The sequence below is a fragment of the Dipteris shenzhenensis genome, chromosome 3 (genome assembly GCF_047967505.1).
Source record: "Dipteris shenzhenensis isolate YYH24624 ecotype China chromosome 3, Dip_SZ_1.0, whole genome shotgun sequence".
NCBI lineage: Eukaryota > Viridiplantae > Streptophyta > Polypodiopsida > Gleicheniales > Dipteridaceae > Dipteris > Dipteris shenzhenensis.
The window spans coordinates 26,149,727-26,171,983 of NC_141598.1; the positions used below are offsets into that span (position 1 = coordinate 26,149,727).

Sequence of the window (22,257 nt, forward strand, 5' to 3'; positions counted from 1 at the left end):
AATTCTTGGAAATTGGAGACATGAAGCATTGTTTTTGCTGGATGAGTCAACCCACCATATCAATTGCATAAATCAGAAAGCTGGTTGACAACTTCCAAATTCAAATGCCACTCAACAAAGAAGCCAACCTGGCTCACTTAAAGATTTCCATTATAGCAAAGGTTGCAGTCTCATTGAGGATTACCCTATGAGAGAGAATCAAGCAACTCTTTGCCATTTAGAAGGTTGAAGGATTATTGATTGTCAAAGAGAATAGGAGGGTGAATGTCCAAGGTGGTTGTGCCATTAGAATTTAGACACACTTGCAAAAGTGATTGGGAGAAACGAAGAGCTAAGTGGGATTGTTGATGCTATCACTAAGAGAGCTACAATGGGCGATGCCAATCATATGAGCACCTGAAATTCGACCAAAATGATGGTTGATCACAATGTGGTTAATACGTTTGTGGTTGATCATTTGTGGTAGAATGTCTATGAGTTCAATACCTTTTGGCATTGTACGTTGCTACTAATGTTATTTGTGGAACTCATAATACATAAATAATCTTAAATGAGAGTTGGATTGTGTAACATATACAATATTGTGATAGGTAAGTAGGCTCTAATTAGAGGAGTTGTGAGTGCCTGTGCTCTTTCAGTACTGAGAATTGCTAAGCAAATAGTAGTTGCAGAAAACTGTGCGCTTTGGGCAAGCTTGATGAGCTGCATGATCCTCTATATGAGCACCCTCTCTATGGGAGAATTGTGGTCAAATTTTCATCCGTCATATTAAACATTTTGAAAGAATACTTTGTCATAGATTATCTAAGAACACTTTGTACCGATTCATTTTTTGTCAAAATCCTAGGATCTAAATATCCCATTACCCACAGGTCAAATGATGTGATTCTCTCTCTCTCTCTCTCTCTCTCTCTCTCTCTCTTTCTCTCTCTCTCTCTTTCGACTATTGGAGACAATGGAGAGAAGGTGAGGGGGGCTAGCCCATAAGTATTGGGAAGGACAAGGTTGAGAGAGCAATTGTGTGAGGAGGGGTGGTAAGCAAGGTGAAGAATTGAGGGAGCATCCATGAAAAGAGGGGAGGTGAGGGGAAGCAAGAAACCGAAAAGTGGGAGAAGGTGATAAAGCAAAGGTGAGGGGGGCTAAGAAATAGCCACAATGATGGGTGGTGAGCAAAGGTGGAGGGGTCTAAAACAGAAGCTACAAGGTGGGGTTGGTGGGAGGAGAGTGTGGAGGAGTGAAGCAAGGGGAAGCAAATGCAAGGAGAGGGGAGGGGAAAGGGGAGGTAGATGAGAAAGTAACTTGGAGGGGCTAAGGAACAACCATAAGGAGGAGTTGGAGAAAAGGTGAGAGGGTCTAAGAGAGCAGCAGCAGCAAGGAAAGGGGTTGAGGGAGACTCTTGTAAGGAAGGGAGAGGGGGAGGGGATGGTTAAAAAAGGTGAGGGTCTAAGGGAGCAACCTTGAGGAGAGGGGAAATGAGGTAGTAGCCCGGTAGTAGCCACCACAAGGAGGGGGGAGTTGAGGGGATAGAGCATCAACCATGAGGAGAGCGGTCTTGAAGGAGTAGCCACCATAAAGAGATGGGATGTGATGAAGGGCAAGGCAAAGTGAGGTGAATTAAGGTGCTAAGAGAGTAGCTACTGCAAGGAGAAGTGAAGGTCATGAAGGGGAGAGAGACTAGAGGGATGGTAGGGGGACTATGAACCTATGAGGGGAATCAAGAAAGAAAGAGAGGAGGGGGGGGGGGGGGGCAGGGGACTATAAAGCTATGAGAGGAATCAAGAGAGAGAGAGAGAGAGAGAGAGAGAGAGAGAGAGAGAGAGAGAGAAGGGGGAGGGGGGGAGGGGAAGGAGGGCGAGGGAGGGGGGGGACAGGGGGCTAGGAAGGGTGCATAGAAAGTATATAGGGGAAGAGAGAACTTCATATTATTGTGGCACAAGCAAAATAAGAAATAAGTTCATGGTAGTTTGAGAAAGGTCTGTGAAAGGTCCTTAACACATCGGAGACGGATCACACTACTAGTCATTACTATAGCTAAGAGGGGCTCTCATTGACAAGCTCCTTCAATATTACAAACTTAATCATTAATGCATGTACAAAGAGGTTAAGGCAATGTACAACCTTCTACAACATCTCCCAATCTTCCAACTCTCTAAAACCGTTACATTTAGGCACAACAGATGCCTCTTAGACTTAGAAGTCTGAATGGGATCCCCCTTTTGAAGTTTTGAAAAGCATGGAATGATGACGTGTCCTTGTCCCCAACTTTTAAAACATGAAATGATGCCATGTGCCCTCTTCCACCTAACCCATCCCTAGTTCGTTTGACTCTTCGCACATAATGGGAAGGAAATAAGATGTGGGACCACTTTTTCCCATTCCCATCCTATTTTCTCACATGTGGTAAGACCCATACATATGGGGAAGACTTAGCAAAGGGAAGCCCCACGCCCCACTAGCATTGAGGTAGTTGGAGGTGAGAGACTACGCTCGATCATCGGGTCAAATCTCTTTCATCATGCATGTGACCAAACATCCAAACATCAATTCATTTGCTGAGCTCTTAGGGTGCCACAAGCTGCATCGATCGTGTAAGTAGTCTTTGTTTCCTCGGTTGCTAACTGCCTCCCCTGAAAAGAGCATAGGTTGCGGGATCAAAAATTAGTCGACCAGGTTGATCATAGGTTGCCAAAGCAACCTCGGAGAAGGCACATATTTTCAAAATGTCCCTCAGGATAGGCATCTCACTTCAGCTTCCAAATTTGCGCAGTCCAATTCGTAGCCTGACCGATCACGGATTTTCAATTTGGCAAGAATTAGAGTAGCCGTTTGAGGTTGAATTTTGCAGGAACTCCGGACAAAGAATTGGAGAAACAGAGGATGATGAGCCGTGTACGTTCGTGCAAGACCACAATCTGTCATGCTTAGAGGACAGATTGAGCGAGATATTGAACATGCAAATATCCCAAAACGGTGCCTCTGGCACACTCACAAATTTTCCGGGGACCTTGATGTGCTCCCCCAGCACCCCTTTCAGGACGATTCTTTTCACAACAGAGAATGCGCTGCGATTGTAGCCCTCATCCGGATGCTCTCCGGCGTCTCCACTGAATTCGATAGCCCACTTTACGTTCTCCAAAGTCATACCTGAAATAGTGATGTTTGTGATGTAACCCCCCCTTCCTGGCGCTGTTTTCAGTCGTATACCAGCAGATGCGTTGAACACATGCACGTCTTCCACGGTTACATTCGTGATACCACCAGAGATTTCACTTCCAAATGCGATACCAGAGCATGTGGGCGTTGTGCCCGTCACTCGTCTGATGGTGATATTAGAGCTTGGACGGGCTGTCTTCATGCCATACTGATCCCAACCGCTCTTGATTGCAATAAGGTCGTCACCATTGCTGATGTAGCAGTCTTCTATGCAGACGTTCGAGCTGGAATCTGGCGTTCAGAGAAAATAAAGATATATACGTTTGCTTCAGTAACTCATGAGCGAAACCGAAATACCTCAAAATTGAGTATAGTATCAACATACAACCGAGAGCATGGCAAGCTAGGTGCAGAGCGAACTGGGCTTCGCGGGGTAATTGGACATGAATTTACCTGGGTCAATCCCGTCCGTGTTGGGTGCATTGGAAGGAGCCAAGATTGTAACGTTCTTCACGATCACGTTGCTGCAAATCAGATGACAGACAGCATCGTCGTAATGAGCCTAGGATATGTCTGTATTGCATATGCAAACTATGCTGGGCTAAGGCTCGATGCTGACAAAGCCGAGATCTAGTCTAGAATCGTAAATGAGAAACATACTTGCAATACACAGGATGAACAGTCCAAAATGGAGAATTCCGTAGGACAATGTTGGACATAGTAATGTCTTTGGAGCTGATAAACTCTACAAGGTGACCCCTTGTGTGCTGCAAACTTCGATTCCTCCACATGTTCCACCAGACCGAACCTTGCCCATCAATTGTTCCATTTTCACCTGAAAAGACGACTTCCTTCGATCTATCAGCGAAACGATCACAAGCTTGTCAACAAATACCCGCATATTCTCTCTGCGTCGAGTAGAGTACTCTGCCTCGCTCTGAATTTAGATGGTGCAGAGTAAATCATGTTGTAACTCTCACCTGTGATTACTATGTCCTCTAGATTTTGTCCGTGAACAAGGCTGCTGTACCTCCTCCCGGGGCATTCTCTGCCGCGACCATAAGAAGGCAAAGGATCGATAAGGGGCCAATGCTGGGGGTCCTGGTATTTACCGAAATTCAATACGGAAAAAAAAGTATAAATAAAATAACTGCGCTTTAGGGGAACACCCACATTTAATCAAACAAATTAGTCACGAGGAATAGAGCGCCATGACCATCTCACTAATCTTGAGTGTCTCCTCGCATGACATGCGCATGATCATAAGTTCAAAAGAATGAATTCACCAAGGCCTTTCCAAAAAGAATGGACGTTTAAAGTAGTAAAGGTATTCAATGCAACACGTGTAAGTCTAAAATTGAGCTTAAGGAGGTAAAAAAAAGTTACACTAAGTTTGACTTAGTCGCAATAAGGCCATAAATGAGACGAGTAGCATGACCCGTCTATGACAGGTTAAAGACCCGCTCCGCTGGGTCTCAAAGTGAGATCTTAAAATGTTAGTAATTTCTAGCAATAGAATTTCAAATTTCAAAATCCTCCACCATAGGCACCACTTGGCTTGGCTCTATGCTCAGTTTTACTGAACTATTCAGTTAGAAGAGCGACCATGTGATGATGGAGAGGCAAAGCATTCGCACAACCCCCACCCCCCTTCTTGCACACACACAAATGCTCTCTCTCTCTTTCTCTCTCTCTCTCTTCCGTTGATTGTGTCCCTCATGATGCACACGCACATGCACTAAACTCTCTCTCTCTATCTATATATATATATCTCCATTGCAAGTTTGCTAGAATTCTCGGTCAAAGCAAGCAACATCTCAGTTTGTCAAAGGAAAATAAGAGTTCTATGTTAGCAATAATCCATGCACTATCTTAGAACATAATAACGATTAATGCAAAAGGAATGACAACCAAAAAGAGAAATAGCAATTTTATGTTTCTTAACTCGATGGAGCCCATAGCAATATAATAAGACAACCGTTAGGCTGCTAGGCTACCTAATAAAAGCATCGCATGAATGCTCTACTCGAGTAGGAATAGTGGCTCAAATAGAGAAAGGTTAAGTGGATGATTTAAGAATGTATGGAAGGTCCCCTCATGAAACATGAAAAGACTATAACATCCGAAGATCTTAAGAGCTAAGTATGAACTATATATAGCCTATGTTATCCCTCAAAAGTGCTCATAAGTGACCTAATGTTTTGGGGATCTGCAATACCTCGAGCTACATGTAGCTTCACTCTCAAGAGTACCCACACTATATCACGCCTAGAGTACTCACATTCTTACAACATTCTCTTTGTTGCATTGTGTCTCTCCATCTTCACTTGTTACAACTCAAAATGCTTAAGGATTCTCCGAGTAGTGAACTTGCACATTGATGTGGGTCATTAGAGAGGGAAAGCTAGCATCCTTCCCTCTAGCACCCTTCATTAGAAGAAGCTCCTCTTGCATTGATGTGCTCCTTGGAAGCAAACATGTGCAATGGATAATCAAAATGCCCAAGTCACCATAAGCGATGCTCGCGCAATAAGATGAAGTGGAAAGCTTCAATTATGAGAGATCTAGCATGAATTCTAGGATTTCGGTTGAGATTCAAGGGCGAAAGCCCATAGGAGAAGACTATGGTGAGAGAGCATGGCAATGGTAGTGGCAAATGCCCACAAATCTATCAAATGCTTTTATGAATCCTACCTGCATAGCATCATGCCCATGCTACTATTGTCCATCAAGCATAGGAGAAATCACCTCGTTCATGTGCAGTTAGAGAAAGTGAAATTTCTGAGTCTTCCCTTGGGGTCCATCCTTCACCACAGACCTCCCTCCATCGCCACATCTTTGCTTCAGAGCTTCCTCCATAAAAAAGTATAGGTTTAAGCCTAGCAAGTGCACATAGAGGTGTTCTAAGTGCCGTTCCCCTAGTAGCAAGCCAATAGCTTGCTTCATTTCTTCTTCACTTATTTGAGCTTGAGTGTACCACTCTATAGCTGGCTTCTATTGCTCCCTTGCTTGAAGAAAGCAACACCAAACATGCTACATGCAAATCAAAGAGAGAGGATGCTAAATCATTGCAAACATAGAGCTACAAACATGCAATACCTAATGATCATTTTGTGGCAACAACATCCCCTTGGAAGCGGGAATATTCTTTAAGAGATCCTCTACTAAAGAAGCAAAACTCTTGGGAAGAAGGGAGTAGGAGGGACGATTCTTGAAAGTAGAGGTAGTGGAGGGTTTGGATTTGGTCTGGAGGCGAGAGAGAGGAGAGAGAGGAGGCAACGGCAAAGCAGAGCAAGATCGACTTCATGCCAAGGCCAATTAGACCACTCAAAATGGGAATTTTGAAAGCTGAAGTGTGGGCAGCAAGGCATCATGTTGAAAGGGTGAGGTTAGAAAGGGCTTGTCAAGGAGACATTAAGAAAGCACGACGTGTCACGTCTCCCAACTCTACCTCCACTTGAGCTCCTCATGACACGTGGCATAACTCCTCCTTAAAAATAGAATAGAAATAGATATATAGTGACACAAATCTAGATAGATTTAGAACTAAATATAGAAGCCCCACTCCAAAGGCATTAGCATCGTCATGAATATGAAGTCAACAATGAAGTAACCCCAGGTGCAAAGTCCAAAGGTTCGACTTAAGAAAAAGCTCAAGAAAAGATGGGTTCTATATTGACCATCACTTAAATGTTTTGTGTGAATGCTTTCACACAACATGTAAAGGTGAAGTACACATGACAATTTTAGGAGCTATTTATATTTTACTTCAAAAAATAAGATCAGAATGGTTCCAATGATTTTTAATAAAGTGTGCACTAAGGCTAACACTTCATATTTATTGAGTAAAACTTCAAAGAAGTAGGACTGAACATGATGGACTATGTTTAGGAGAGTGCTATTAATCCACTTTTCCTTTAGTACACAACTAAAAAGTATTGATAAACCTCAAAACATAAAGCATACATCCCAAAAACTTTGCTAAGCCATTCCCAAATCCGGCAAAAAACATTTTGGAAATAACCCTTCCAAAATCTTAGAGGCCAAGCCATTATATTTGCACGTTCCTCTTAACCTTTACAGATGAATGTCAAAATCTGAGTGATATCTTCAAACACACAAAGATAAAGTAGTAAAGTAATTGAGTCTTTGAATATGAGAGCCATCATCAATTTGTCAAGCAATATTATAACCTATACTAATTCTTAGATGTGAAGAATGAATGCAGTAAATCAAACTATAGGGCATAACTTCCTAAAGAAATTAAAGTCCGGCTTGCCAAGGAGAGATGGAAAAAGTGCATATCTAGAAATAAAAACTCACTCTAAAACCTAGGTAAAGGTGCTTTAAATCCATATAATTATAAATAAGAGAGAAGGGCTTCTCTCCCTCATAAATAGCAAAAATCCGCATTAAAATTCATTCTCTTCACCTCCCCCTTACTCCACTTTTTTCATAAACATTCCATCCATAATTTAACAGCCCGCCCAAAGTTTGATATAGTGGTTTGAACATCTCCTCAAAATTCACTCTATTATCTATCCCATCTAAAGTTCTCAACCTATTCATTCCACGTCATGGACTCTAAAAGTATGAGATAGCAAACATAATGGAATCCATGAGATAATCAACTTAATGATTCAAACAAAAAAGACCACTTCAAATGTCTTGAAGTAGTACTAATCAAATGTAGGAAGCAATGCCTCAGTACCTCCTAGTCATATTTAACTCATCAATACATATTGCTCAGTTTTCTTTGTAATAACATCACTGGCTGTTGCTTCAGAGGTCCCTGATCTTCGTTCCATTTGCAAAATCTTAGCAAGAGCCATACTGCTCCTTCAGCAATAGGAGACCATACCGAGTTGCACATCGGCGGGTAGGAACTGTGCCTGTGCTTTCAATGACTGTCTCTTCCCCTCCCTGCTTCCCAGGAGCTGCGCTTCTTCAATAGAGGATTTGCTTAAGAATATTAGGGGATGTTGCTACCATAGAATGATCATTAGGGTATTGTATGGCTATAGCTCTATGTCTGTAATGATTTAACATCCTCTCTCTTCTATTTGCATGTAGCATGTTTGGTGTTGTTTTGTTCAAGCATGGGAGGAACGAAAGCTAGCTACAACGTGGTGCACTCAATCTCAAATGAGTGAAGAAGTGTTAGTGCTTGGGAAGGCACGCATTCCACTTCTATGTGGATGGAGCTTCTATCCTAACATTTTTTGACAAGCACGGACAATAATTGGCGGTCATCATCTTGAACCACCACTGCTCAAGGCAAGGACCATAAATACAACTACCATGGCCATAGGTCCGGGCAAGAACCACAACCAAACACAAGATGAAGGCAGGTCTGTATTCTCTTCTAACTCTTCTATATAATCAAAGTCGGAATGCGATCGATAAAGGTAGGAGGTTTTGAAATTTGGTTTCAAAGCTAGACTGCGATTGATAAAAGTCAGAGATTTTGAAATTTTCTGGCAAAGCGGTCAATAAAAGTAGAAGTTCCACACTGGATGGCTGAAATGGCTCTCCTGATGCCCTCCTTGTTGCCCCCGAGGAAACTGAAGGGTGTTGATCCTCATGAGCACTTTGTCTACGGGTCTCATGGCCACCTTCTTTGTCCATGTATTCGTCCTTGAGGGAGGCTCCATGCAGCTCCAATCTACCCCTCAAATGGACTCCTTGTAAGTGAGTAGTGAGGCCCCAAAAGGCCCCTTTATATAGCAGAGATCCCCCTCCAAAGGTGGCCAACCCAACAGCCCTAGTGAGCTAGCCTATGTTGTCTTGAAAGTCGCTGGGGCATGGCCGTGATTAGCACAGTCTCTACCAGTGGACATGCAAGTTGTCTTGGTCAACTGGCTCTACCTGGCCTATAAGCAAGCCTTCATGGCCTACCTCAGAACAATACAAAACTCTCCCAGGACAACCTCAGCTAGATAGGCGAGTATATGAGGCTCTTCCTGGCCCAAATCTGGTGCGCCATATCCTAAAACTCGTTTACATTTTTCTAGGGCATAATCTAACCCTAAATTTCATCCACCTTGTGTTGCTTTTTAGCTTGGCCAATCTGCCCTTGTTCTTATTGTTTCTTGGGCCTTTCAGCATCCAACCACTTCGTACACCTTGTGTAGATAGCACATAAATTACTTACCTATCTTGCACTCTATCTGGTCCACTCTCAGTCGCAAATCTGGTCCTTTACTTGCTGTGAAGGGTTGCATGTGTCTTGCAATCATTTTACCTCCGATCTATGTTGATCTATCCCTCCAAAGAGCCTTTGACATGCCAAGTATGTCCTTTATTGTGCTACCTACATGGCAGCGTGTTTGCAGCAGCACCTAGGATGCCATGTTGGCAGCAAGATTTTAGAGAGAACCATAGAGAAGGGGCTACAAATGGACCCATGTGATAGCCCCTCTTCATGCTTTTACTTTTGACTTTTCTTCCCCAATGGCAACCAAAGTGCTGCCCATGTGTCCTCCTCCCCCACGCACTCCTCATATGGGGGCTTATAGTTGGGTAGGTGACTTCTCCAACACCCCCTCTCATAGACACATCTCATCCCAATCCTAACTCTCAATGAAGAATCTCCAATCGATTCCATATTGAAAACCTCTTGAACAAAAATGAGCCCCAAAAACCGACCAAGAGGTCCCCTACTAGATGACCTACACAATCCCTACCAACTGACATGCAAGTTGGCCTAGTTGGTTGCCTCTGCCTTGCTTATAAGCAAGCCGTCATTGCCGTGCCTAGCCACATGGGTTGTTGCCACTCTACCACTCCTACCTTAGCCAGATGCGTGTGTACATAAGACCTTTCCTTGCACAAATGTGGCATGCCATATACTTCCACGACATATTCTAGCACTAAATTTGATCCAAATTTTACTCCATGGAGATGCCTATAATTTGGAAAATCCACCCCTTTTTTGAATGTTTCTCGGGCCTCTCCAACCTCCAACAGCTCTATACACGTTGAGTAGATTGCCCGTAAAATACCCACCTATCTTGCCCTCTATCTGGACTACTCTCAATCTCAAAGTTGGTCCTTTACCTATTGCAAATGGTCCATGTGTCTTGCAATCATTCTAGCTTTGTCTAAAAGCTTGCTGCCTACATGGCAACCTAGGTGCTACCCAACTTCATCCATTACAAACCACTTTAGGTAAAGAAATTTGAAAGAAAAAAGAGCAACCCATCGTTTCAATGAGTGCTCAACCCAAAATTAAAGCTCAGAGTTGGTAAACCATCCTCTTCAAGGATTGTCAAAGCCACTTTCCAATTGGTCTTCCCAAAGATTTGATGGGAAAACCCAATAAGAAATCCCATGTTTGGTCAAAGGGAAGCAAGGTGTCCTTAGACCTTTGCAGAATCAAGCCCACGATCAAAGCTTAGGGATTGTAGAGGGAAAATCTTGGCCCAAAGAAAAAGCGAACAATGAGTAATGTGAGATTTATCGTCTTGGCATCAAATTCATCATCTTTGCCTTAGCAAGTTTGCTCTTCCTTGCCACAATTGACAACCTACACACCCTTCTCTTTCCCTTCCCATCTGCTTTACTCTTGTCTTGCCTCCCTGCTCTGCTCCTTATCGCTTCAATTCCAAGGTATTTGCCCCCCCATCACAGCCACCCCATCCAAAAAGTCTAAGAGTTGCCTTATTCCTTTTGGTTTGGGTCAAAGAATTCCAATAGAATTTACAGTAGCATATCTATGATTGGGTACTATTACTCCTATTTGTTTGAAATATGACTTCTACTATTTCCTGTCACCTCCTTATCTCCCCTTTGTAGCTTGTACTTTATTGCCACCTCTCCTCCAACCATGTTTTGCATTTACAAACTCCCTCCCACTACTCTCTCTAAATCTCCCATCTTCTAGTTCTCCTAGAACCCCATGTGACAACAATTCAGCCATTGTTGGCTTCCCTACACAATTGAAAAGAGCATCTAAGTGGGATTGAATGCATATACTCAACATGCAATGGAAGGTGATTGACTCTTGAGAGAGGCCTTAGATATGAAACATTTAAGTGGTCCTCATTGAGCACACTTACCACCCTCCAAGAGACTACATCCCAAATAGAAAGCTTGATGATAGCTTGTGCTTCTACAATGCACCGCATTTACTGTATGTACCCACCACTGCAGTCCTAGCCATTGTCATCACACATCATCCCTCATCTTATTCCACAACATACCATCTCATAAAAAAATCATGTCAAGCACTTTGTGGTTTGTAGCCACCTCACAAATGCTTACTGTCCGCTCACCTCTATGTGCCACTGAAGTTTTTCATCTCCTAAGCTCACCACCTCAACTCTCAACTTTGTGCAGTGCTGAAGCATAACTCTATGACTAAATCTTACCACGTCACTCTCAAGCCTTTCAATGTCCATCTTATTTGTCTCAATGCCGCTTACTCTCGTCATCTTTAGCAAGCTATTGTTGACACGATCGTTGCTGGGAAGCAAAAGAGTCTCCTTGCAAGCATCCTATCTAGTCTCTTCCTTAGAGACCTGCAAGTACTTAAAATTTGCAAGATCATCATAACAAATACAAATGCATCTTTCATAGATCAAGTAGAGGTTAGAGGCAATTTTGCATCATCGAAGGAGCAGAACACCTAAGGATCGACAAAAGTAATGGCTTTTGTATCAAAAAGTAAATTCCCATGGCAAACGGCCGTCTGTCCAAGCTTTTTATTACACTAATTTGAACCGCTGTGAATTTAACGTTCAAGAACATGGAAAGGTATGAATTTCGTTACTTATATAGTTTGTGTTGCTTGATCAATCGCCTTCCGGTATACACGATTCTGTTTAAGCTGTTGCCCAAGTTTACAACATCAATCCGAGCCAATGATTGCCCCAAGTGGATGATCTAGCCAACAAAGCCACTATCTATCATCGATCCAAGACTTCGCATTTTCCCTTTGTGCTCTTCCTTGAATTTCTTGATTCAATGCTTCTCCCTCCTTTCCCAAATCTCAACACTTTGACTTTCCTCATCTGCAAAGTAAAAAGCTACTGTGTCGCCAAGTTTGGGATGATGAAAATTAGTTGAGCGTAGAAGGGTGGGTAGGTGAGAGGAAGATGGGAAAGGTGGAAGGGAAAGGATTAGGGGAGGACAGGGTGAGAGGAGTAGGATCGTCAAGAGTAGGCTCAAAATAAAAGTCAGCTCCATTTTGTTAATAGCACTCAAATCAAGCTTCCCTAACGCCAACTCAAGCCTATGCATAGTAGTCAACAAGCTGAATTTTGAGCCATCAAAGCCCTGCAGCCAAGAGCCCACTAACGGCAAAAAACTTTTGCAGAAGAACAAAAATACCTCATCGTAAACTCCAGCCAGTCATTCGGACGCCTTCGTAAAGTCTCTACTAACGGGCTGAAAAGAGCTGCACTAACGGCCATAGGTTTGCTAGCATCCAAGCTACCGCGTGGGTTTTGAATGTTCCAAGCCAAGCTCCACTGCAAACTAACATTTTCAGCGCAAACTAACATTTTTGGGGCATTGAACAAGAGGCAACTAAACGAAATAAGCACATAACTTCCTGCAGATGGGTAATCGTGTAGCTCCCCTGGGAATGGTCGAGTATGTGCAAAAGACTCTTGCTAATATCGAGAAGGATGGAATCTCTGTTTGCTGAACTCGTCGAGAAACACATGCATGAAAGGACTGCGAGAAGAAGTTACCTTCCCTGCAATTTAAATCTGCATCTTGGCGGGATGCAGATCTTTGTGATGACCACCGTAGAGGGAAAACCCTCCACAATGACACAAAACTAAGAGAGCTTCAGTTCCATGCCTACGATAGGCCCAAAGCAAGGTGGAGGAACTTGCACTACTCTTGATTCTGGTTTTCACATGAGGAGGATGTCACCTCTAGCAAGATGAACCCTCCGGCTATCTCCAAGAACTAAAATAGCCTCAGGTTCACTACTTCCGACCACCCTTGATCATTCATCCTCCGTATCCATTCCGGGCGAGTGGCATGAAGATGGTCATCCATGCAAGAGTCTTCATGGCTTGGAGGACTTTGCTTGTTCTTTATTGTTGCTACAATGAGTCAAAATCTAAAGGGGCTGAATTTTGTCGAAGAGGCTGTAGGCGATTTATCAACTACAGAGGGCGAGTGGGCATGGTAGACTCGAAGCCCAGAGAGAGAGAGAGATGACTCACTGCGATGTTTGGGATGGCTATCATGGGAGGAGCATGTCTGAGGAGCCTGAGCTGAAGGGGGGTGGGGGATTCAAATCAAATGAGCTGATGGGCGGAGGAGGTAACTGGCAAACTTTAGGGAACTATGGGACGTAACGGGTGAGCTCCTTCAGGAGAGAGGAGGATTCAAATTTCAAATCCAAGAGCATAATTGCTGCCACAGCAGGATGCATTTATGCCAAGGGAGAGCAGCACTAAGCAGCAGCATTTGGGTTTCAAGAGGAAGAGTTGCTGTAGATGCAACCTAGCGCTCCCCCTTCACATGACACGTGGCAATCTATTGGCCTCCCACTCTCCTTAATATATAGTATAGAGGTAAACAATGAAGGAAAAATGTAAGAGAATAATTATTATATTTGGCCCATATTCACCACCATTTATTAAATCAAAATGTGAAAAACTATGATCTCAATTGTGTCGATGGATTCATAGGAAGCACATACACTATACATTCATCGGAAGCACATACACTATAGGTACATAAGGGGTTTTTTAATCAAAAAGTAAAAACTCTCAATAGAAGGGGTACTTTATCATCTCAAAATATATAAGAGAAATGTAAATAGGTTATACAAATATGTAGGTAGAGAGTTTCATAAATACCCCTTGAACACATGTGCTATATGGGTTTCTTAATACCCCATGGTTATAAGCTACGATATTATGAGGAATGAGAGGTTCTTGAAATTGAGAAGCACCCACGTGGTAAAGAGGACATGACAATGAACATCCAAAAGCATCCAATTTAAAAAATCTTGCAAATGTGTGACTTTAAAAGTGCTAGTAATGTGTCAACATGGAGGATTGAAATATTAAAATAGCATTACAAGACTAGTAATAGAGCACTTTTCAACAAATTTATTATAGTCAACTCCTATATAGAACTAAAAGTGTTGGTGTATGAGTGAGATGAGTACTGAACCTATGCTTTGCACATGCAAAGATACATGACCATCCTCAACCATCTGAAGGTGGATCTTCCATCAACCAAGCAATAGAAAGCATTTGTTTCAAGGAGTTAAGTTTCCATTGTTCGATCAATTTCTTATGTGAATGATCTTATAGTTGGCTATGGCTTAAGAGTAACGCAAGCGGATGCAAGAGATCCACTTTGTGACCATCATCTCAACATCAGGCAGAGTTCAATACAACTCTATTCTTCTACAGATTACTTCTAGAGCTAAACTTCCATGTCCTCCATTCCATTGACCTTCTATCTCCTCCTTCCTCCCAAAGCTACCTCTTGTCTTTCCACCTTCCCACTCAAAACCTGCCTCTTGTCTTTCCACCTCCTTCTATCTCCTCCTTCCTCGCAAAGCTACCTCTTGTCTTTCCACCTCCTCCCCACTCAAAGCCTGCCTCTTGTCTTTCCACCTCCTCCCCTCTCCAAGCCTCCATCCATCTTTGTGACATGTGGCCGGTTCTTCTCCTCCAAGCTACCACGTGTCCTCTTTTTTTTCCCCCTCGTGTCCATGGTTAATAGGTTAAAGATAAAAAGACGAGTCATCTACCTACTACTAATTGGATCCTCTACCTTGATTACGTAACTCTTTTTTGCTATTAACCTCCAACCCATCTATTTCTTGGAGAAAAAAGTGAAAATTATGTTGAAAACATCCAATATGGGTTGCAAGGTTTCATGAATTTGTTTAAAAACGATTTGTGATCAACGAAGTCTTTGACCCACCTCCACAACATAGCTTGCTTTCTCGAGTGGTAGGCCTACATAGAGATCCTATCCTTTTATTACGTAGTATTGGAATATAGATAAGACTAATAATCTTTACACACACTTATGTACACAAGGATCTAGATGTGAATTGGTATACTAACCAATCACTATAGATAAGACTAATAATCTTTACACACACTTATGTACACAAGGATCTAGATGTGAATCGGGATACTAACCAATCACTAACGGAATGGCTCTATATGATGTAACTATCTCTCTCGACTCAGCACGATCAATTCTTTGTGTGTATCTTGTCTTCTCACACTCTCCATGGCTTTCTTGCTTAGCGGGCCTCAAGCCTCTTGGCTTTCTCTCTGTTTCTGACAGAGTATTAGAGTCAACCCATCACTTCATCTACTTAGCATCTCTCTGCTAGTTAGTCTCTCTAGCTGCACGCCTTGCTTCCTCTCCAAAGTCCTTGCCACTTCAGTTTGGCCTTGTGTCTAAAATGTCTATGCGATGGCAAGTCCTTAGGGACTGCTCCTTTCCTACTGCACTAATCTAACCTAAACCGTGTCAACGATGACTCTCTCCTCCGTCAACAATGTCAACGGCCCAAATGCTATACATTCTATGCTCAGAAATCGCCCCTCGCCCAATTTACGGACCTATTTTGGTGATCACCGCCACACCCCCTTCTATCCCAGTTCCGCACCGCGATCCTCATAACGCCGACCACTTTCTCTTGTGCAGTGATGTGTCCACCTCCATCGACATATCCACCGGCCCGATGACATACTCCGAAGCAGTTCAAGTCACATTCGATGGCCACGCCGTCGCGGCCCCTTCTGGAAAATACTCTGCCTCTCACATGCCGGTGCTCTCCTACCTTTTTGTCAACAGCCTAAGTTCCATCACTAGTCACACTGTAGCATCAGCAAAGCGACATTCATACTCGGCTATATAACAACGACACGACCGGCAAGTCTTCAAGAGTTGAAGGCCTGTCTGTCGCTCTGTCGCTCTACCCCTACATGAGCACCCTTATTACGGAATCTTCGTCCAAGATCTCTAGATGGAACCTTCTCTTGGAGCTCCTTCAATTGATCGTAGCGCTAGATCCCGTCTAGATGATCTTCATGCAATCGACGTTTCTTCTCTGCTGTAGCACAAGACTCTCGACGGACATCTTGACGACATTCTCCTCACATAATCTGGTGTCTCTCACATCGACACTGATCGCATTTTATGTAGAGCCTTAACTAAGGTTAATGAAGCTGTACAAGGTTCTCATGTCATCACCAACAAAATCTCCCATTCCGTCTATGAGCATATCCTGAACATCGGATTTCTTGAGGATGTTTTCTTGATTCATCACGTTTCTCCTGGCATTTATGTCTTACTACAGAGCAAGACACCCCAACTTCCAATTCGTTGGCTCTCTCAAGACCCTCATTCCACCTTCCAACGACCAAGAAAGGTTCATGTTCAATGGTCAAGCCTCTATTAACACCGACAACCAATTATCTACATTTCTACTCGGCAACGTCACCATTCCCGCTACAAATGGCAACTTATAGTTCGCCTCTCCTATCATGGGACCTGATGATCGTCCAATGCCTTTTCTTTGAAGTGATAAGACTTTTAGTCTTATCAGAGAAGTATTGGAATATATAGATAAGACTAACAGTCTTTACACATACTTATGTGCAAAAGGATCCAGATGTGAATCGGCTTACTAACTAATCACTAATGGAAATGGCGCTATAAAATATAACGATCTCTCTTGATTCAACACGATCAATTCTTTGCGTGTATCTCGTCTTCTCGCACTCTCCATGGCTTTCTTGCTCAGCCTCCTCAAGACTCTTCGCTTTTCGTCTGTTTCTGACACATAGATCCCCCTTACATATTTTCAGGAGATGTGCATGCTTGCAAAATACATGCTGAAGAGCGGTATTCCGGAAGCTATCCCAAGGTGGATCTCGGATAATCTCACATCTTTGGTCAGAATAGTCAATGACACTATTAATATCGGTGCTTCCATGTGTGAAAAGGCAGTAATACTTCCCCCATCTCAGTGTATTTGAGACATCGAATCAGGACATGTTCCTCCCGCTCCGCTCATGTGTGGCACAAAGTACGTAGAGTTCTCATGTCTCTACGGTGTCGATTAGCCGCAACCTCATTCCCTGCCTCGATTTGAAAGTTGTGGGATGAGGTCCTAAGTTAGCCCATGGTGATCCATATGCATGAGGAAGGTGAGTCCCAAGGCTGGAAACACTATTAAAATCTCCGTTCAGCACCAATTCAACGGCCCTTCGTGGGGAAATAGAGAGTTAGCAGAGCAGGGATCCAAAGTCTTTTAAACAGCCAATTGTGTAACAGTGTAGGGAGTAACGGACAGGCCTTACTTTGGGAAGGTTGCATTAGAGTGACTCCCCAGAAAGCTTCACGTCACGCATTCTCAGCATAAGAACGGGCGTGGGGTGATCCGGGGGGCATAGTCGCAAGCGCCTCGCTGAACGCAGCTTTAGAAAACTTGATAATGAAATTGCATGCAAAAAGTCGTGTAAAGGGCCTCCATGGCGAAGTGCCACCTGTTGAGAGAGAGAGAGAGAGATAGAGCGACTTATAGCAGGGATCCCCAGTTGCATGGGGACCTGCTGTTACTAAATTAATACGTGTGACAGTCTAGAACCGGCTTTACTTTGGGAAGGTTTCATTTCACTTCACGCATTCTTAGCGTAGGCGGGCGTGCGAACGGGTATATGACGGGGGGCCGGTACCAAAAGGAGCTTATTGCAGTTTTATATGAAATTACATACAAAACATGATGTAAGGTAGCATAAAACTGATCAGAGCGTGATCAGAATGCGTAGCATGATAGAGAAGGATCCTTTTATCGACAGAGACAGAGACAGAGACAAAGAGAGAGAGAGAGAGAGAAAAGCGGTGATGGAATCTGGATTGGAGAGTTCTTATCTGGAGCTCGCGATCAAAGGAAGCACCACATGGGTCGAGGTGCACTATCAAAGATGGCACCTCAATTTTTGCCTTGGTTTATGAATATTTTGAGCACACAAGAATCGGACATATCAAATACAAGAAGATAACGATCTCAATAAGGACGTAAATGATGATCAAATACAAGAAGATACGATCTCCACAAGGACGTAAATAGAAGATAAAAATCTGCGGATTATCTGCCTACCTGCGATTGCAGTGCATGTGAAAAAGAATTATCTAATATCGAGTATCTACCGTGAAAGTCGATGATCCTGACCAGTTAGGAGCTGGATCATAAAAGCCGTTCCTCCCTAGCCTTTATGAAACCTCTTTATTCATAGCCAACCGTAAGGTCTAACGTTCAACTAAGAGATGGCCCTCCCCAGAATTATTCAACGCGAACTTTGTGAAATTGTACACATGGGCCATGGCGCTCTCCATCTACCCAACTCTCCGGGCACGGGTCCCGGCGACCACACATGCTGGCCATCCGTTACGCTTTGCGTCGAACGGCTGGCTCCCTGTTGCCGTCACGATGACTATCGGATCGATGGAGTCTATCCGGAAGAGGTTCTCAGGTGAAGGGAACTGAACGCAGGAGGCAAACGCGAGTCGCTACGACAGTCACGATGCGGTAGACTAAAACGTCTACAACAGATTTAATTTGCGCCACAGAATGAAGCATCCGGATTCTTTGAACATAATTCAGAACATCACGATTTGTGGAAGGAATAAAGAACCGGAATAAGGATCGTAAACAGGACGGATTTCGTTGCCTCAGTTCCAGCACTCAAAACTGAAAAAGAGGTGCACATAGCCTATAGGGCGAATACCTGAGAGCCAAGAATCATCGCTCCTCGCTCGAGATACAATGTGAGATGACTTGTGAGGTTGAAGCAACCCGTGAGCCAGTTGCCGGCGGGAATGTTGAGTTGCGCCCCTCCTTGCTGGCGAAAGCTCTGCAGGTCGTCCATGGCTCTTTCGAATGCGCGAGTGTTAAGAGTGAGCCCATCACCAACCCCTCCATAATCCGTGAGCTGTGCAGTGTGCGCTCGCTTGGGCAGCGCCCAGCTCCCGTCCAAACAGTTGAAGTCTTTCTGCGGTGCGGCCGACGACTGATCAGAAGTCCGCAACGAAGGGATGAGGGAGCGCCAATCTGGCTGCCGGGTAAGGGCGTAGCAAAAGAGGAGCAAGCCCAGGAGCGCTAAGATGTTGGAACGAGAAGCCATTTTGTGCCGGATCAAGCTCCAGTGCTCCATCATGAGATGAAAGGCAGAGTGGATGATCACTGCGATATGATACTCTCTAAGGATTCAAACTATGAAATCTTGGCCAAAACCAATGGCACCTTCCCACTAAAACCGATGCCTCCCCCCGATTCCTATCTGTGAGCTCGTGCATGTGCTCTGCTAAACCCTAATTCGCAGAGCTTTCTATTTGATTTCGAACAGATCGGAAGCTTGCTGCTGAACCCTTAGGAGAAGGTTTCCTCGAGAGGCTGATCCGAAGAAGTTTGGCCTCAGAACTACCTAGGAAATGAGTTTGGATCGATGTACCAGGACCTTTCCTGTAACTTATTGATTGGGCTACCGGTCCCTGGGCCATACATTTTGTCTTTGGGAGCATAGGTCTCCCACGTAGCACGCTCCACCTCGTTGGAACTTCGAAGGGAACAAAAGGACACGGCTACTCAGTGGTCCGCTTGGTCTCAAGGTGAGATTTTAAAAGCTTTAATTTCAAGAAATAAAATTTCAAGTGAACACTTAGACAGAAAGAATATCAAAATCAAATGTGACCTACCTGAACAAGCATGGCACATAATTTATGAAAAAGAAAGACTTTCCAAGACATGGCACATAATTTATGAAAAAGAAAGACTTTCCAAGACATGGCACATATTCATCTAACAAGAGTGCATGTATGCAGAAAAGCATTGGCTTCTGCTATGAGGCTCTATCAATTAAGGCTCTATCTAATTAAAATTAAAAAAATAATTTTCACACCCATGTAGTTGGAAAAACGCAATAAGGTTACTTCAAAGTGGGTAGCTTCTACTTAACCCTCGCTTATTGTTATCAGTGATAGCTCTCTAAATTTGAAAGTCCTTGGTATGTCTTTATTAATCCATTCATTGCTCACTTGCTATGCTTTAGAGTTCCTTCTTTTGTCATGGAGTACATAGCTAATACCTTAAAATGAAACTTGGATATTACCGTTAATGAAAATTTCCTACAAGAAAAAAAAGAGCAAAAGAAAAAAGAAAAAAGTATGAACATGAGACACGACATAGGATCCATTAGGACCTAATCCTCCCTGCAAATATCAGAGGTAGTGCTTTATTATTGCCTTGGTGACGTGCAAAGATTTATGCCTTTTGAGAATTGAAGTCCAATGAATACATGAATAAGATTGCTCACAAGAGCTCATAACTCATCCTTGGTTGCAACCTAAATAATATTGTGTCATGGATTACAATCATATGAAATGTCATCCTTCCACCTTGTACCCAACTCGGCTATCTCTACTGCTAATTCCAAATCTTTACCTCCCGTCGAGAACATGCATCAAAAGAGAGGAATGTTGTAAGAAATCAGATTGAAGCAACATCAAGAATATTAAAGTCCAATAGTATCGCAAAGGAGTCTTCTGAATAGATAGAACACTAGCATATTGCCTGAATACCAGTACTTGTATTCGTATTGCAATTTGAGAAAGCAATATCTTACATGTGCAAGTCATATAGTTTTCTTTGACTTCCTGCAAGCATGAAAAAATACATTACATATAGAAGGTAAAAAATCCACGATTTGGATGAAGGTCGAAGAAGAAGCTTTTAGAGTAAAAGGAATGACTAAAAATTGGCAAAGAATGAGAATAAATAAAAGCTAATGCCTGGAATGGCAAGAACCATGACTGAAAGATAGGACTTATTGCACTTTGGGACTGGTTGGATGAGATGGCTACCGGCACATTATCGATATGTAACGTTGCAAGATAACTGGCATAATAGATTTTTTGACAGAATAGCTTTTTGGTAGAGTAGCTTTTTTGGCACTATATAGTTTTTAGAAATAGCTTTTTCGGAAGAATAGTTTGGTAGAACAATCCTTTTTTTTTGTAGAACTGCTTTTTTTCTCTTTTTTTATTTTTCTATCCAGTAGATAATAATATTTTCACCAGTAGGCATAAAGTCTGTTAGGCAGGCATAAAGCCCGTTTGGCAGGCATAAAGCCTATTTGGAAGGCAAAAGCCCTTTCGGTAGGCAAAGCCCTTTTTGATGGAATAAAGTATATATTTTTGCAAAATAGCTATTCTGGCAGAAGAGCTTTTTTGGCAATTAGAAATACAACTTTTTCTGGCAATTGGCAAATCAGAGTGAGCAAGGAACTGTAGTAACTTTCAACATTTCGAAACCCCATCTACAGAAAACACACTATTCAAAATTTTTAGACTTGTGTAAAGTCCAATTTGAGAAATGGACTAAAAAACAGTCCAAAATTTTTGAATATACTAGTAATGTTGTTTTTTGAACTAGATTTGAGAACTCCAAACAAAAGATTTGGTGATTAAGTCCTAAGAACATCAATGCATAACCAAATCTCTTACAGAGGTAGTCTACATAAACATCTTCATAACTTCTTATGAATTGAGCTACTATCACCTAAGAACATCAATAGATGACCAATTCTCTTAGAAAGGTGGTGTAAATAAACACCTTTATGTATAAGTGGTGTGCACACACCTTTATGACCATTTCTTTTAGAAAGGTGGTGTACATAAACCCCTTAGAAAGGTAGTGTACATAGATCCTTTTATGTGTAAGTGGTGTACATATACACCTCACTTGGTATTAAAAAACACCCTTAACTATAAAAATACATTGACATAAAGTTTAAAATACCCCATTAAGTATAAAATGGATCTCATAAACAATCTTTATACACAATAATGAGAGTAAAGAAATCAAAAAAGTAGTTTACTTGTTATTAGATATTCACTTTACATAGAAGTTCAAAACTTGCGAAGTTCAAAACTTGTGATTACAAAGCCGTCAGCCATCATGTTCCTCAGTACCAATGTCCTCAATGCCATGCATGCCCTTGACTACCAGGGTCCTGACTAATAGGCAGTACCAATGTCCTCAATGTGCCCTTGACTACCAGGGTCCTGACTAATAGGTTGCTCTAAGACTGGAGT

At 42.7% G+C, this 22,257-nt stretch overlaps 1 protein-coding gene across 2 annotated transcripts; it reads right to left on the reverse strand.

Moving 5' to 3' along the window:
- Window positions 1–1,968: 1,968 nt before the first annotated feature.
- LOC147903570 (putative polygalacturonase) lies at window positions 1,969–19,716 on the reverse strand. 2 transcript variants are annotated; one of them, XR_015543798.1, is made up of 7 exons: window positions 18,894–19,716; window positions 4,134–4,254; window positions 3,814–3,988; window positions 3,607–3,677; window positions 2,746–3,444; window positions 2,562–2,627; window positions 1,969–2,522 (listed from the first exon to the last, which is right to left on the reverse strand). XR_015543798.1 is itself a non-coding variant. In XM_087399905.1 (5 exons), the coding sequence occupies exons 1-5, from the start codon at window positions 19,320–19,322 to the stop codon at window positions 2,789–2,791; spliced, it is 1,452 nt and encodes a 483-aa protein (XP_087256031.1). In that variant the 5' UTR covers window positions 19,323–19,716; the 3' UTR covers window positions 1,969–2,788. The 2 variants fall into 2 exon arrangements, 1 of the variants encoding a protein (XP_087256031.1); XM_087399905.1 differs by having other exon boundaries at window positions 1,969–3,444.
- Between the last annotated feature and the right edge of the window lie 2,541 nt (window positions 19,717–22,257).

Bases quoted from the DNA above. Each gene is read 5' to 3' on its own strand.
- LOC147903570 (XM_087399905.1), bottom strand. From the start codon at position 19,322: ATGATGGAGCACTGGAGCTTGATCCGGCACAAAATGGCTTCTCGTTCC. The intron at 3,989-4,133 runs GTGAGAGTTACA...TCGTCTTTTCAG, and splicing joins AGAGGACATAGTAATCACAG to GTGAAAATGGAACAATTGAT. The intron at 3,445-3,606 runs GTAAATTCATGT...TCTGAACGCCAG, and splicing joins CACGGACGGGATTGACCCAG to ATTCCAGCTCGAACGTCTGC.